At 45.1% G+C, this 16,460-nt stretch overlaps 2 protein-coding genes across 4 annotated transcripts; one reads left to right on the plus strand and one right to left on the minus strand.

Moving 5' to 3' along the window:
- The first annotated feature begins 3,941 nt into the window (after window positions 1–3,941).
- Window positions 3,942–10,946, plus strand: sts (steroid sulfatase (microsomal), isozyme S). 3 transcript variants are annotated; one of them, XR_012597628.1, is made up of 12 exons: window positions 3,942–4,000; window positions 4,689–4,864; window positions 4,969–5,090; window positions 5,317–5,439; window positions 5,513–5,924; window positions 5,999–6,135; window positions 6,512–6,649; window positions 6,730–6,889; window positions 6,967–7,088; window positions 7,156–7,531; window positions 10,212–10,653; window positions 10,751–10,946. XR_012597628.1 is itself a non-coding variant. In XM_074664827.1 (12 exons), the coding sequence occupies exons 2-12, from the start codon at window positions 4,707–4,709 to the stop codon at window positions 10,796–10,798; spliced, it is 1,869 nt and encodes a 622-aa protein (XP_074520928.1). In that variant the 5' UTR covers window positions 3,942–4,000; window positions 4,689–4,706; the 3' UTR covers window positions 10,799–10,946. The 3 variants fall into 3 exon arrangements, 2 of the variants coding, with proteins under 2 accessions (XP_074520928.1, XP_074520927.1); XM_074664827.1 differs by having other exon boundaries at window positions 10,212–10,284; XM_074664826.1 differs by having other exon boundaries at window positions 10,212–10,946.
- On the minus strand, window positions 8,201–10,002 carry pnpla4 (patatin-like phospholipase domain containing 4). Its single transcript, XM_074664581.1, has 5 exons — window positions 9,926–10,002; window positions 9,783–9,884; window positions 9,529–9,619; window positions 9,294–9,446; window positions 8,201–9,185 (listed from the first exon to the last, which is right to left on the minus strand). The coding sequence occupies exons 1-5, from the start codon at window positions 10,000–10,002 to the stop codon at window positions 9,054–9,056; spliced, it is 555 nt and encodes a 184-aa protein (XP_074520682.1). The 3' UTR covers window positions 8,201–9,053.
- Window positions 10,947–16,460: the final 5,514 nt, after the last annotated feature.

The raw sequence follows: 16,460 nt of genomic DNA on the forward strand, positions 1-16,460 counted from the left end.
ATTTAGGGATCATAAATAATCGATAAAACGACAACTTTCACTCCCGCTGTTGTAAAACACGCTGACAGACGTGATTAACTCAGCTGTCAGGAGTGAGGAAGAGCGCGGCATCAGGAATGAGTCATCCTCCTGCAGTGAGCACAGCGGCTTCATAATAAGAGGAGCGCTGATGTTTAATAGAAAGCAGAGCTGAAGGTAACACTGTGAATGATGCTGACCTCTGTCTGCCTGCATTCACCCACAGCTATTTATCTCCTCTGTGGAGCGGCGCTCGTTATTTGCGTGTCTTCCAGGTGACACAGAGGAGGGAGGGTGGAGTCCTTGGATAACAACCTCAGATTCATTGATCTGTGAATTTCTGCTCCCATAAACTCAGGCCAGCGTTGTTAAAGCCTTTCATTAGGCGGCGGAGATTGATCGAGTGAAATCTGCACGCTCGAAGGGAAAGAATGAGACGACTCTGCATCCTCAGTGAGATCTTAGGAATCCACACGTCCGACCAATAAAACTGTCACGGTGTTAATCCAAGATGTGCAGAAATACACCCTCGAAAAAACGCTGACACCCCATTCTTCATCTTCAACCTCCTCACCAGCTGCTTCCTCCAAGCATGAAGCAGATGGACTGTGAAAAATAGCTGCAGAACATGCAAAAAGTAGCTCGTGCTAGTAGTGCATGCTCAAAATTCAAAACAAAGGAGGAAAACACTCCAGAGTTGGGTGCAGTAATCCAGATCTGAACGATCCACGCTCATCTTTGAAGCAGAAGAAGAAGAAGAAGAAGAAGTGCTGTCTGGCAGTTTTTCCTTAATGCTGATTTGTGTTCTGTGTCTGATCTGACACGGCTTCAGGTCTTCAGGGATCTGGAGAATCACTACCAAGGAGTGCAATTGATTCTTCTCAGGCTGATTTCTGAGCACTTTGAAAAGCCTCCAAAGCAGATGCTTTGTTCTCATGTCATGAAACTCTCAGACCTGATGGATCTTGGTTGTGGAATCCCAAATTCAACACATGTGAATCCATTTCCTGTTTGTTGGTCAGGGTGGAGTAATTCATGGTGAAATCAGTGAGGAGAAATACACACACACACCTGTCAGGTGGGCACACACATCCATCCCTATTCCCCTTTCCTGCTTCATGCAGCTGCTCTCAGAGTGAGCTTGTGGGTTTGGTGCGTCACAGGTTTCATCATCTCATCATGACTAAAATAATTTCCATCAAATCGAGCGCAGGATGCCAGGATGTGTTATTGTTGCCTCTTAGTCACCGATGAGGAGCTGACGGCTCGCCCACGCCGCCGCTGACGGACGGTGATTAGGAGTTATTGATATTTCTGACACACATGACGTGTCCTCAGAGCTTAATGAGGACTGCGGAGGCAGAACCTGGACTCACTTCCAGAGAGGTCTTTATTTGTTGTTCAACCTGCGGTATCCAGGATGGCATGGGCCTTCCTGAATCCTGAGTCAGATTCTGATTCTGGACTCATTTTGTCTCCCTCCTTGAAGCTCAGATAAGATGCTGTGATGTCCCTAAAAAAAAAAAGAATAAATGTTTCAGCTTTTGCTGCTCATGTGTGAACGGATGCTAACTTCAGCTGCTCTCAGAGACACACAGCCCGAGGACAGGATCAGATCATATTAACACCTAACGCTGGAACAAAATAGCTCCATCATTTCACAGCGCACAGAGAAAGGAGGGGGGAGAAGCCTCGTCTCTGCAGCTTCATGTAAGTAATTCATGTGGCGCGTAAACACGACCATAACAGCATCGATTTCTCTCACAACAACACTTCTCTCTTCATGACACAGACGCCATTAAGCTCTCAGGCGGCAGAGCTCCTCAGCTGATCCTGCAGAAGGTGTGAAGAGAATTTATGTCACACCTGTGGTGCATTGAAATGTAATGATATGAGGTGTCAGCTCGAACACCTTCGCTGTAAACTGTGAACAGTAGACGTGTAGATACTCACCGGCGCTTTGCTGAAAGTTCAGTAAACTTCGCAGCGACTTTTTTTTTTTACAGTGCAGCCACCGTGCTCTGAGAATGACCACATGGAAGATTCTGGATTAGCATGGAAACACTCAGACATGAAATTATTCCTGCAGCGTCATTCTCTTCTCCATCCTTGTATAAATAACAATCACAGAAGCGATGACGGCATCACTTTTTTTCTGCAAACATCTGTGCTCCTGACCGTAAATCGTGCCCGCTTGCTTCCAGCTGACATGCCCCCCCCCCGTCGCCTGTGGCTGCAGAGGAAGTGATGCTCTTCTTCAGGGTTTCCACTTCCACTGTAAGGCTGGAGGGGGTGGGGCTGAGAGAAAATTGGGAGCAGACTCTTTTGCTCGCCTCTAAATGAACGCTCCTGACCTCTGCGCGTCCTCCGCACAGCCAAATCAAATCAACATGTGCAGCTGGTCAGAATGCCAGGGCTGAACATCCGTCTAATGAGGGCGGCTCAGGCTGCGAGCGGATAGAGAAGAGGATTCAATGCAAAGAGGAAAACAAATAAAGAACTTTTTATGTGCTCTTTTTTTTTTCCTCTTCTCTCTCTGCATGCTCCTGCTGCAGAGCTGGATCGACTCGTGCATGCTTTCCTCTCCACTGTCACGTGCACGCTTTGTCCTAAATTCTGCTGTCAGGAGGGGGAATGTGTGAACGCTCCTGAGCCGCCTGGGGCTGCAGACGCCTTTCAGAGCTGTGACCCGGAGTGAAAGAGGAGGGAGTGAGCAGCTTCATTTCTACGCTGATGACACCAGGATGTACCTGCTGCAAAAAAACTGAAATCTTATCAAGTGTTTTTGTCTTTTTTTAAGTAAAAATCATCTTATTATACTCAATATGAGCCACTTTCAACTTATCAATCCAGAAAAATGTCTTGTTTCAAGTTATCAGAGTACAAAAATGAGGTTTGAATCGCTTGTAACCAGTAAAAAAATCTGCATATGGAACATGAAACAATTGCTTGAAAATTTCCTTGAGACTAGAACAATGTCTTAATACAAGTAACTTTTCTCTTGTTTTTGTTTAGATTTTTTTACTGGTTATGAGCAATTCAGACCTCATTTTTGTCCTTAAATAACTCTAAACAAGACATTTTTCTGGACTGGTCATGTGAATTTGGCTCATATTGAGTCTAAAAAGGAATTTTCTACTGAAAGTAAGACAAAAACACTTGATAAGATTTCAGTTTTTGCAGTGCATTCTCAGTTTAATTATTTTATTAAACTCCAAGCTCCCCCAAAAGTCACATTTTAATATATTAAAAGATAAAAATGAGGCTTGAATGTTTTTTTGAAGCAGTTCAGGCTTCAAAAACAAACCTTTCTCTGGGGTTACATCCAGTATAAGCTGCAGTTTGGAGAGCTGCCTGATGATAATTGGATTTTATTGAGCGTCTGATTTTGCCGTGAGGGGAATCAAAGCCAATGCAACAAAACAACACATGCATGCAGCAGGTTTGTGCAGCACTTTGGATGCAGAGATGTTTTTGGATGGATATCAGTATTGAATCATGCACGGGATATTACTTACTGCGCATGTTTGTTGCAGAAAGAATAAATAAAATAAAAATAATAAAAATAAATAAATAAAAATATATTTATCTTTTCACTACTTGTGTGCAGCTGATAAAAGCCCAACTCCTCATCCAAACCTCACGCCGTACGTAAAGCCCTCTGGGATTCACACAACAACACTGCCCCCTGCTGGTCACACTGCAGCACCCTCACACTTACCCCCTTTTTATTTAGATATTTATTTGAAATATTTATCAAAAGTGAGAAATGTTCAGCTTTTTTAAAGCGGGGAATAAAAAAAGAAAAGGGTTAGATGTGTATTTTGTTTTGTTTGTGGAGTTTCGAGACTTCAAACAGGAAGACGTTTTCCTCCTCCGCCTCGCGCACGAAGTTTCTCGAGATTCTCGTCCAGCCGGTTCCGGAAACTTTGTATGTGTATTGTTTTGGTCGCGCAGGTGTGTGGGCAGAGAGGAGCTACAGGTAAGAGTTTAACACACCTGACACATAAAAACAGACGACGCAGCTTTGCATGAGATGAGTTAACAGTGAGGGGTGTTTCAGACCAACAGGTGCAGCTGTTTGGAGCTCAGAGTGAAGGATGCTGGGACTTTTTAATGGATAGCACTGTTGATATATGCTCACCTCTGCACATTTCATGCATGCACTCACTGTCGTAACCCATCTAGCAGGCTGCATCGACCTTCACTGGTGTGAATGAGTTTTTCCTCTGTCAGCTGTTCTCTTATCTCTGTGTCTGTCTCACACTAACTTAGTCAATCATGTCTGCACCCCATGACTTTCCTGCAGCCTGTTTTCATCAGATCCCCTTGAGTTTATTTTTGTTACAATTTCTTTTGCAGCCTGCAGCCTGAAACCGAAGCAAACAAAAGGAGTAATGTCTGTTTTTTGCAAGACAGCTACACTGCACATTTCATGCTTCCTCATTCTGCATGTTTAAAGGCTCCACTTCCTCATGCATGACTCTTTCCTGCAGCCGTGACTAGCGTGCATGCTCAGTGAGGTTGTTATCATGTCCAAAGTTCTGCAGCACGTGCACCTCATCAGGTTGAAACTCCTCACTCCGCTCTTGCATCATGATCCACCCACTCCTCCTCTAAGAGCTGATCTGTCAGTGGGTGTTTAGTTTGTGCTGCGATTTCTCCTCCAGTGTTCCTGCTCTGACAACATGAAGCCCACACGTTCTCACTCCTCTCTGCTGCTGCTGCTGCTCCTGGAGGTGAGCGGCGCGTCTCCTCAGGAGGGCAGGAGGCCAAACTTTGTCCTGATGATGGTGGACGACCTCGGGATTGGAGACCTCGGCTGCTACGGGAACAAAACCCTGAGGTACATTTGAGCGGGCTGACCCTTAAGAGTCTGATTCTTTCTCCTGCTGCTCTCCGTCTGAGTATCGAGCTCCTCCTGTATCTGCTGATGAATTGTGATTGCAGGACCCCAAATATTGACCAGCTGGCGGAGGAAGGGGTGAAGCTGACTCATCACATCGCTGCTGCTGCCCTCTGCACCCCCAGCAGGGCCGCATTTCTCACCGGAAGATACCCGATACGATCAGGCCAGTGAGCAGAAAAACGTTCAGTGACTGACACGGTGCTTAATGTCGGTCTGCAGGCGGAAAACACAACTGTTAAACACTGTCACATTAAACACATCCTTGCAGAGCTCATTTATCTGGAGACTGAAGAAGTTAACCATCTGTGAACTCACAGGGTGGCTGCAAAGATTCAGATTATCACACTTTGTCTCCCACGTTCATTTCATTTCTTTTTCCTCTCCTGCAGGAATTTATGGACACGGCAAAAACTTAGTTTTCATCCTGAACGCAGCACCTGGAGGTCTGCCCAGCACGGAGCTCACTTTTGCAAAGATCGCACAACAACAAGGCTACGAGACAGCTCTCATAGGTAAACTTTCAGGACCTGCTGCTCCCAGGATGCTGCTGCAGAAATCTTACAGTGACTTTCATCCTTTTTGCAGGAAAGTGGCACCTCGGTCTGAACTGTAACAGCAGCACCGATCACTGCCACCACCCCAGCGCTCATGGCTTCAAATACTTCTTCGGCATCCCTCTCACCAACCTGCGGGACTGCCAGCCGGGTCATGGCACCGTGTTCCAGATCCAGAAGTACCTCCCTTACAGGACGCTGGGCATCATCATCCTCACCGCAGCTCTCCTCCACTACCGCGGCGTCATCGTGATCCGCAGAGGCCTGATCCTGGTGCTGCTGGCTCTGCTGCTCCTGGCTGCAGGGCTGTTTGCAGGCTTCCTCGCGGTGATCCCGTACTTTAACTGCATCCTGATGCGGGACCACAGAGTCGTGGAGCAGCCGTTTGTGTCCGAAAACCTGACGCAGAGGATGACGCAGGAGGCTGTGTGCTTCATGGAGAGGTAGCTCATGGATGATGTTGGTGGAAACGGTTTTCCCTCTGTGTGTCACTGATCTCTACTTCCTGTTTCTGCAGGAACTCCCAGAAGCCCTTCCTGCTGTTCTTCTCCTTCATCCAGGTGCACACGGCCATGTTCGCCTCTGCACGCTTCAGAGGAAGCAGCCAACACGGCATCTACGGGGATGCTGTGCATGAAGTGGACTGGAGCGTAGGTGTGTTTTCCAGAAACATCTGAAGAAACATGAAAGGATTTTTATAATTATGTCAGAAACGAGTGTTTTCTGCAAAAGCTGCTGTAATAAGATCAGCTGGTCCTTCATTATTCTTATTATTCCTCTCTGACTGTGATTTCTGCTCACACTCAAGGACGTTCTGGAGCCACATTGTGCCGAATGTTGGGGGTTATTTTCCTAATGAACGTGTAATTACTCTCATTATTTTCGCCCGAGGAGCGTCGTCCGAGCACACAGGAGGAGGGCGGTAATTGCGTCGCCCTCGACTCGCTTTGTGTTTCACCGTCCACAGCTGCAGGGATGTGTCGAGAGAGTCATGAATGCTGAGCAGTTTTCTGTTCTGTGTGTTTTCCAGGTGAGATCATGAAGACCCTGGACCGGCTCCAGCTGAGGGAGCACACTCTGCTCTACCTGACGTCAGATCAGGGCGCTCACCTGGAGGAGATCTCAGCTTGGGGGGAGGTGCACCGAGGCTGGAACGGGATTTATAAAGGTGAAGAAGATGTTTGGGTTTTTTAATTCATGCTGCAGAAAAACACGTGTAGGACTTTCTTCCCTCTTTCTTCTGAGCAGCTGGGAAGTCCACAAACTTCGAAGGAGGGATCCGGGTACCAGGACTCCTGCGTTGGCCAGGGGTCGTCCCAGCTGGCAGAGAAGTAGACGAGCCCACCAGCAACATGGATCTGTTCCCGACCGTGGTGCAGCTGAGCGGAGCGTCAGTCCCAGACGACAGGTGAGCCGGAGATCTGTGGCGTGTTTCAAAAAGAGCCGCTGAGACTCTAAAGGGTGTTTTCTGTCCTCCTCCTGCAGAGACATCGACGGTCACGACCTCATGGATCTCCTCCAGGGGAAAGTTGAAAGGTCACATCATGAGTTTTTGTTCCATTACTGCAGCAGCTTCCTGAACGCAGTCAGATGGCGTCCACGAAACGGTGAGTTGAGAAGAAAAGCATGTTCAGGTATCTGTGTGTGTGTGTGTGTAACGTGTTTGTTTCTCAGGCACCGCCGTGTGGAAGGCTTTCTACTTCACCCCAAACTTCTACCCCGAGAACGAAACATCCTGTTCCCACACACACATCTGCTTCTGTGGCCCAGGGGACGTGACTTATCACGATCCTCCGCTGCTCTTCGACCTCTCCAGGGACCCGTCAGAGAGCACGCCGCTGACTCCTGACACCGAGCCCGCCTTCAGCGCCATCCTGGCTGTGATGGAGGAGGCCGCTGAGGCACATCGGAGGTCGGTGAAGCCCGGGGAGGTGCAGTTGTCTGCAGGGGGCGTGCTGTGGAGGCCCTGGATGCAGCCCTGCTGCTCCTCCTTCTCCCAGCTGTGTCAGTGCCAGCACGGCGAGGACGACGAGGAAGGAGGAGGACGCCGGTAAAACTCACACACCTCATGTGACGCCGTCAGACTTTCACACGGGGAAATAACCACTCTTAGTGAACATAAACAAGCTTCGTAGAGCTGTCGCACACTGCAGGTGTGTGTGTGTGTGTCTACAGTGAAGCTAAATAATTACTGTAATAAAGCGGCTCCTTCAGCTGGCCGCTCTCCAGGCTGAGGGCTGAGTTTCCCAACAAACAACAGCAGTAATAAACAAAAGCGGGGAATCTCTGGCCCCCAGTGGAAAGTGTAATTTAAGGGAAGCCTGAACGGAGCCTCATTAGCAGACGCAGCAGGTGGGATTACATAAGAGCAGCAGGAAACATCTGTGTGTGTCTGCGCTTCAGGAGCTGATCTGGATGTTGAGATTTCTTCTTCGTCTTTACGTCAGAGGCACATTTTAAAATAACACTCCTCAACTCTTCGTCTTTTTAATCTGATCCACAAATTCATTTTCTAATAGATGAATCAAATTATGTTTGATGAGTGGAGCTTTAAGGGTGTAGTGTGTGGTGTTATTGTCAGATCAGATTCAGTAGAAATGAAATAAAAAGTTCACACGTCTGTTTAAATTAGTTTTAATCACACTTTTGTTTCTTTCTGAACTTTATTTCTAAGCAAACACTGCAAAAAACGGAAATCTAATCAAGTGTTTTTGTCTTATTTTGAGTAAAAAATGTCTGGTTATACTTAACATGAGCCACATTCAACTAATCAGTCCAGAAAAATGTCTTGTTTCAAATTAATGAACAAGAAAAAAGAGGTCTGAATTTCTCAAAACAAGTTAAAAAATCTGCAAATGAAAAAAGAAAAATGTCTTAACACAAGTAACTTTTCTGGGTTGGGAAACGTCTTCAAACCAAAGCAGAACCGTCCCAGCTTAAAGCTGCTTCTGGGAAACCACGTCCTGATTGGTTTTCGTGTGCCCCCTGCACCGTTTCAGTCTCAAAGAGGTATAGATTCTGCAGCAGACGCAGAATGAAGGTTTTACCAACACCCTCTGGAGCGCTAACCGACCGTGTGGAGATGGTAACCCTCCTCTCAGCAGCTGATGGAGAACCTGCTCACGTCTCCTGATGCTGGAGGGAATCAAACAGAAACCCCGCAGAAACGTCCAGCACTTCAAAGAAAGCGCTCCATCCTCCCGTCCCGTGGGAGCTGCAACATCCATGACGTCCTGTGAAGAGCTGCGGCGTCCAATATCTCCTTTTCTCTCTCTCACGCTGCCTCCAGCCGCGGAAATTAAAAGCCTCCTTAGAAAATTGATGAGGAGTCCATGTTCTCACGAGCGCTTTTCATCCTGTGCTGCTGCTGTCATGGAGCAGAGTGTGATAACATTTATCTGCACACACACACCTTTCATGCTTGAGCCTATAAATAAAAACCGAAGCATTGATCCAGGAGAGCATCTCCACACACTGACACAGGTGAGGCTGTTTGAAGAACACATCTCTGATATTTCATCCAGTTTGACAAAAACACAACAAATAAAAACAGTTAAAATGTTTTTTTCTCGTCAGCTCATCCAGGCCTCTCTCTTCAGGAACCTCACAGCGTCGCTGAAACCTTCCTCGTAGTATGACTTCATCCCCCCGCTGCTCGGAGGGAACAGGGCCTGGTTCAGACGTTTGATGTTCTCCACAGAGAACTGAGGAAAAGGAGAAAACATGAGATGTGTTTGAAGAAATCTGAAAAGAGAAAACATCATGTCTAAAAATATCTGAGAGCACATCATCCTTTCTGATCCAGTTTTTACCATAACATTCATGTTCGCCAGTCTGAGCTGAGTGTTGTAGCGCCCCCTGTGGATGGGACACACGTCCTGCAGCCCAGCGAAGGGGGACACGGTGACGGTTCGTCCGACAGGAAGGATGGGGAGACTGTCTGTGAATCCTCCATCGATCCATTTCTGGGAGAGAACAAGAATCATACACATTACGAAAGTGAAAAGTGACGAAATTCATTTCATCAGGAGCTTCACTGTCTTCTACCTGTCCTCTAAAATCCACCGGTTTGACTCCAGCGTAAACAGGCACGAAGCTGCTCGCCAGGAGAGCCTGGAGGAGGTCAAAGTGAGAAAAACTTCAACACAGTCATCGTCTGGGGAATCACAGCAATGACTCTTAAAATCAAACGCTCAGCTTTAAAATAAAGAACCAGGACATAAAACATTTAACGCAGCTCTAAATTTAGAGGATGTGTTGTATTTACCTGTATGAGCTCCTCCCTGGAGGTAAAGCAGGACACGATATGGTTCTTCCCGCTCTTGGAGTGTGTGATGGAGATGTGGAGGCGGTCAGAGGCCAGGCTGTGAGCATCGGCAGGCAGAATCTCCTCGATGCCCTCCCTGGAGACACACACATCACACACACACACACACACACACACCAGTCGTTTGTCAGGGTTTTAATACCAGAATCCCCCAGGACGTCATAAAAACACTGCTCTTTATATCGACGAGTCATTATGACTCAATCTGTTCAACATACACAGAAGCAGCGGCGCATGCTGATGAGGTTAAAGTCAGCTCACGGTCACACATGATAGTTCACCGCTCTAAACTGTGATAACTTTTTAGAATTTATGTTTATTGACTGAATTCCTCTGCTGCTACATCAGAAACAACTTTGCAGCCAGTCTCTCATCTGAGGGTGATAATCTCTGTTTACCGTAGTGTGAGCATGAAGTCGAATCCTGGTGTGGCCGCTCCAAACCTCTGTCGTCTCACACCGTCTGCAAACCTGAAGGTGAACTCTTTACAGTGCTGCAAAAGAGACAGAGTTATCTTCAGTTCCACTTCCTGTGTGCTGTTTTTCTTCAGGCTCATTGCTTCTTTTCTTTTTTAATCCACAACCTCACTCAGAAAGAGATCCTCTGCTCTAAGATCCCACCTCACCTCTGATGTGTCTGTATTCCAAATTTAAATGTCTCACTCTCATTTTGTACTCTTTGGATGTTACTTCATGCATTTCTCAGTCAGTGGGTGTTTAAATATTCAAAGGACAGACAGATTTCTTCCTTGGATGTCAGATCTTTGATGCTGAGTACCTGAGAAAAGCCTGACGGAGTCTTTAATTCAACACTTTGACGTTTGTGAAAGTGTCAGAGTGATGATGGTGAGTGTAAGTTGAGAGTTTTGTCTAAATAACTGTAAAATCTCCTCCTCCTCTTCTCAAAGAGACTCCTTCTGACCCCACATTACTCTACCTCCAGCTTGTCAGGAGCTGTAACCATCACAGCAGCAACCAGAGCTCCGGCTGAGGCCCCTGCACAGGCCCTGAGGGACCCCACCAGCCTGTCCCCGTGGCGTAGAAAGGCCCCGACTGCCCCCAGGTGGTAGATCCCCAAGAAACCACATGCTGCAAAGGAGAGGTTCAGGATCGGCATCCCTGAGACCTGCACAGACGAGAGACGGGTAGGATCCTTTAACTCTTTTTTTTTTTCAAACATCTCACAGTGACTCTTTTAAAATCCTCTTCATGCAAATCTGGTGAATCAAAACCTGCCCTGATACAGGAGTTTGTTTTTAACACACTTAGTGTTGCATTGCAGAAATTTAAACCAGATAACTGTTTCCCACTTTAGAAAGAAATTAAAAGTTAGGTGGAATTGAGCTGAGTGAGGATCTGGTTTAGCTTGTGTAATGAACATTGTCATGTTTGTGAGTGATATAAACAAAGAAATGTACCTGAAATTGTGGCTATTACTAATCTTTAGTTAAAATCATGTGTTTTAGAAATAAGTAGAAATTTTTCAACTTTATTAACCCAAAAAGAACTGTGCTATTTATTTATTTTTTGACAACATTTGTTTATTAAATGACATAAATAAGATATTAAAAAAAAAGATTGATAGATGAAGTAAACAGTAGTACAAAAACTGTGATACAAATAAGTGTCATAGTATAAAACCATACAATTTAATCGATGATGATATAAAATGATTTTTTTCATGATTAAATTAATGATTTTAATGTAATCATTGACTGTTATCATGGTAATAGTACCACACTCATTTGTTTAAAACACATAAACAACCTTATTAAACATTTATAAATAACAGACTCGTTAATTCTGCAGCTTTTTATTCATTTTTTTTTAGCTGAAAAGGTTATAACTTCTGTTTTAAAGATGTCTATCCAAATACCAGTTTGTTGTTAGACTGTAAGTTTACCAAAAAACACAGTTAGCCTTTAGCTGCTAACGCTAAAACTGTAATTCACGCAGATCACACGAAGAAGAAAACATACCGTAATTACAGTGTCAAAAAAAATCAGCTTTGTCTCATTTTAAAAGTTTAATTTAATGTTACGGGGTCAAATAAGTCAGAAGAAATCCAAAAAGGAAGGAGAACAGTCGTAAGCACACGTTACAACACCACACAACCGGTTTATTACGCTGAGCGGAAGTTGCAGAATGTAAACACGAGCATTTCCGCTCTGGATTTTCAAAGTAAGGCGTCGTCCTCTGGTCTTTAATTCGAAAGAATCTTAAACTGGAAAAAAAAAACGACTTTTAATTTTTTTCTTACCATAACTGCGATTTATATTAATAATGTGGGATTAAAAACGTAGTTGACGAACAATAACGTCCACAAGTTGCTTTTATTGCTATAGAATATTCCACGAATAAATCATATTAATAATAATTTTGCTCAAACGAAAACAGTTAGTAGACAGACATAAAATGGAAAATGTAAATAATATGTAGATATTTATCTTTATCTTTATCTTTATCTTTATTTTATTTATTTATTTATTTTTATGTTTACCAAGACAATGTATTAGTTTCACATGTTCTTGACTTGATTTTCTTGCACACTAAATGACTACTTGAAAAAATAATAATAATAATAATAAAAAAAAATAAATGACTACTTGCATAAATCAGTTGATGAGAAAAATTTCCCCCTTCTCATGCAAATTATTCCCCCTGTAAACATTTTAAGATCAATTAATGGTGTGAGTCTGTGGTGTAGTCAGACAGGGGATATTTCATTCATGCAGCTTGTTTGGTGTGAAGCTACAGTGGCATGACAACCACGCAGGAACGCAGGGGCCCAATTAAAAGTCTGATGCTGCAGCAGCTTTTGTGCAAGGTTAAGACTGAAGGTCTGCTTGAAACACACCTCACACCCTCAGCTGCTCCCAGACATAATAAAAGCTGTTTCCCTCCTGTGTGGAATTAGCTGCACGCTCCTCCAGGATGAAGAATGTCCCAAATTCTTGCCGTGTTTTGCCCAAAAAGTAGCTTAAAAACTCCTCCAGCAGGAGGTTTAATAGTCCATCATATAGTAACCCAAATAATAAACCCCAGTGCACTTTTATTACGAGTCCTTCTTTGTGGTTTTCCCGCCTGCAGCAGCTTCCCTGGAGTGCCCTCCTTCCTCTGCTTCCTCTTCAGTAGTCAGCATTTATTTCCTCTGGACTCTGAATTCTCCTGTTTTTTTCTGCTTTCTCTGCACGTCAGCACAAATTTCCCTGCTCCTTATGTGTTGCTTATGATTATGTATCGCCTGGAGTGGATTATGGCTTCCACACAGTGGAGGAAAGCCGAGCTGAACTCCATCAGAGGAGGTGATGGTGTTAGCGGAGGGAGGATAATGTGCTTTGTTTGGTGGAGGAGTCGCTGAGATGGTGCTGATGGTTTTGAGCGAGTCACGACACACTGAGCTGAGTTTATGATGATGATCTGACTGAAGCAAGATCTTAAAAATGATGTTCTCTCTTCTTTTTAACTGAGCGATTTGGCTTCATAAATCACCTTAAGGCCTCGGGGTAACAAAGAACTTTTGAAGACAAATGAAAGTCTGCATTTTGAGATTTCTTTTTGCAAAAGCTTCTTCTCCAGCATCACAATCAGAGCACTGTTTATTCAACGTTTGATTTTGAAGGAGGTAAACAAGAGGACAGGCTTTCACTGACACACTTGATGTGGCCTTGTCTGTTTCTATGGAGCCTCTTTTGGAAAAAAAATGAGACTGACACATGTTCCCGACTCTTTCAGCATTGTTCTTGTTCCAGCAGAGGTCACGATGCTTCAGCAGCGAGCTGTGATTTAATTATTCTCTGTGATAAAGGAGCTGCTGGTGATTCAGGTTTTAAAACACGCCTGTGGCGATGAGAGGGAGAGTGCACTGGAGAAAAAAATCAGGGATAAAAAGAAAACGAAGAAGTCCAATTTCAGATATCAGACTCATTATCCAGAGCAAAGTTATAATTAAGAGGCACTTTCAGAGAAACGCTGGAGGGAACATTATCAGAGTCCAGTACAGTGAGGAGTGGGCGCCCGTGTTTCTGCGGGTAATTACACTTCACGGGCCTGATGTCTGAAAGTCGACCCTCCCTTCTGCACAGGAGCAGCTGCAAAGACATCGCAAGGTCAGAGAGATCAAATAAATCTGTTGGAAGATCAAAAAAGAAGACGAAGAAGAAGAGAGCAGAGAAGACAGATGAGCGAGGAAGGGTGACGTCTGGCTGAAAGGCCATTAGGACAATCACATCACGGCGTGCAAACATGTACCTGTCATATCTGCAGGAAGAGCGGGAGGAGACGAGGATTACTCACCTCATCAGGACATGATTCATCATAATGTCGGCTCAGTATCACCGCCTCTCTCTGCAGAACCCAAATCCTGTGGGACTAATTAAAGATTAGTTACTGACGGAGAAGAAAGAGAGTTTCTTTCCTGCACAAACACACACCAGCAGCTTTGATTGAACCACATCCAAACACAGATTGAGTTACAGCCGAGGGTGTGAGGACGTTAGCATTCAGAGGCAGCAGATGTGCAGAAAAAACATCAACACTGCATCGATGGCAGGAGCGAGCCGAGGCAATTTCTGACATCTTGCTGCGTCTCCTCTGGAAAATAGAGGACAAACTATGTAAGGAAGAGAAAATTGGATATCCTTCAGGAGGAGAAAGGATGAAAAACAGTGATTGTGATTCCTCGAACGGATGCTCAGGCCGGAGAGGGAGCAGAAAAAAAACGGAGAGCTGTTTGGTATCACATTTAGGCTCAGTGGAAACTCAATCGCCTCCTGTGATGGGCCGAGTTTACTGGAAGAAAAGGGCTAAAAGTTTCAGGGTGTTGCTGTAATTGGACAAGTTCACATCCAACTACAAAACTGCAGCATCCCAAATCTCAGCGTCTGCTCGGCTGTGTCACGGAAAATGACCAAAACACAGCCTGGGGTTTGTTTGGGAGAGCTTGTTTCCTTTCTTTCCTTCTTCCTGACATAAATCCTGCTTTAAAAAAACATCCCCGTGGAGTTTAACCTCTAATCTGTGTCCTGATAACATCTCAATAAAGAGAGCTTATCTTCAAACCTGACATTTATACCTGAGCTCCTCTTATCTCGGCTGTGGGAACATGTGATGGGATCTCATGCAGATCAGATAAGAGCGGCGGCAGAGTGATAAACAAACACGGGGCGTCTCAGGTGAGAGGCAGGAGAGCGGGGAAACTTTTTCCAGGGTGAAGACTCCATTTCCCATGAGCGCCACCTCCCACTGTGAAGTTCCTGGAACTAAAAGATCTGCACAAAATCTGCTCTTCCTGAAAAATGACAAACATCCGACAGACACCATCATGAATTATTGCTTCCTGCCAAACCTCGAAGCTACTGACGACGGCGTGTCCTCACGCTGTGGGTTTTTCAGTCTGATTAAATATTTATCTTTTGTTCCAAAAATAAGCTGAAAATCCATCTGTGAATTGGGAGGAACAGACACCAGAGCTTTTGTGTCATCATTAGCCCCGAAACACATTCTCCTCTCGTCTTTGTTCCACGTCTGCACGGCGATACGCTCAAACACGGCTGCACAGACTCCGGGCTCTGCTTACAAATCTCATCAATAACTCAACACAGGAGAGATGTGGGCTTCATCCGAGCCGATTCTACATTTATTTTACACCGAGGAAGGAGACTTGGGGTGTTTGAAGTCTTACAGGGGTGTGACGCTGGAATGGGAGAGCAGAAGGCCTGGTTGGATCTGGAAGAAGCACCAAAACAAAGACGAGTAAAACTCATTTATCACGCTCATCTGAAGAGTCAGTTCCAGATCTGTTTCTGCAATTCTCATGAAGATCTCGTGAAGATCTCATGCATTTTTTCCTGTCACTCCTCCCTGTGCTTCACTTGTTTCTGTTTTCACATTTTGTGTTTACATGCTGCAGGATTTTCTGATTTAAACAAAATGTTGATCCCTGAAATCCAGCAGTCATTTCAGGGATGAGAGGTTTATCTCCTCTAAATCTCGCTGCGTTGTCATTTTTGAAGATTGCCTCGCTACAGGTGAGGTTGGAACAATTGCACAGTGGCTTTATTTGTTTTCCGTGGACGTGCAGCGGCTGTGTGAGCGAGATGAATCTTATTTAAAAACAAACCAGGAGTCAAAGGAGGAGGGAGTCAGACATGTTTCCAATCTTTCACATTTCAGTGCTGCGTGTAATTTTCATCGGGGATCCCTCTCCTCTGCAGCACACATAAGCACACAAAACAACATTTCATGCTTGTACGCTGCAGGGTAGGCGGGTCTCTGAGGAGACAGACGCCGTGTCCTGACTAATTTGAACAACATACAAACTGATTATAAACAGGAGGCCGCCGGGCGTTCTGTGTTTTCAATTTCAATGCTCCATCACAGCGTGGGAGCACGTAGCAGCCGCCTGCGAGCGCTGAGTGTGTGAGGAATGATCAATACACACACACACACACACACATACACACATGCACAGAGTGAGGCTAGCTGCTGTTAGCTCCCTCTCTGTGTTGTTTAGGCCCCTGGTCAGAGTGGGACGCTCTCCTGATCGTTTCATTGATCATGCTTGTTGTGGAAGTGCTGAGGAGGCCGCTTTGAATAATCAGAGGAAGAACACGGGGAACAGAGTGTGGAGCTTAGTTTGGTGCAGACATTAA

This window comes from Halichoeres trimaculatus, unplaced genomic scaffold (genome assembly GCF_033239565.1).
Source record: "Halichoeres trimaculatus isolate MK-OKI-2021-1 unplaced genomic scaffold, fHalTri1.1 fHalTri1_scaffold_24, whole genome shotgun sequence".
In the NCBI taxonomy this organism is placed as follows: Eukaryota; Metazoa; Chordata; class Actinopteri; order Labriformes; family Labridae; genus Halichoeres; species Halichoeres trimaculatus.

What these genes read in the sequence shown, in the direction of transcription:
- sts (XM_074664826.1), top strand. Translation starts at nt 4,707, where the DNA reads ATGAAGCCCACACGTTCTCACTCCTCTCTGCTGCTGCTGCTGCTCCTG. An exon ending in CTACGAGACAGCTCTCATAG is followed by an intron (nt 5,440 to 5,512) that starts GTAAACTTTCAG and finishes TCCTTTTTGCAG; the next exon opens with GAAAGTGGCACCTCGGTCTG. An exon ending in GCTGTGTGCTTCATGGAGAG is followed by an intron (nt 5,925 to 5,998) that starts GTAGCTCATGGA and finishes CTGTTTCTGCAG; the next exon opens with GAACTCCCAGAAGCCCTTCC.
- pnpla4 (XM_074664581.1), bottom strand. Translation starts at nt 10,002, where the DNA reads ATGACTCGTCGATATAAAGAGCAGTGTTTTTATGACGTCCTGGGGGAT. An exon ending in AAAACCCTGACAAACGACTG is followed by an intron (nt 9,885 to 9,925) that starts GTGTGTGTGTGT and finishes GTGTGTCTCCAG; the next exon opens with GGAGGGCATCGAGGAGATTC. An exon ending in TGGCGAACATGAATGTTATG is followed by an intron (nt 9,186 to 9,293) that starts GTAAAAACTGGA and finishes CCTTTTCCTCAG; the next exon opens with TTCTCTGTGGAGAACATCAA.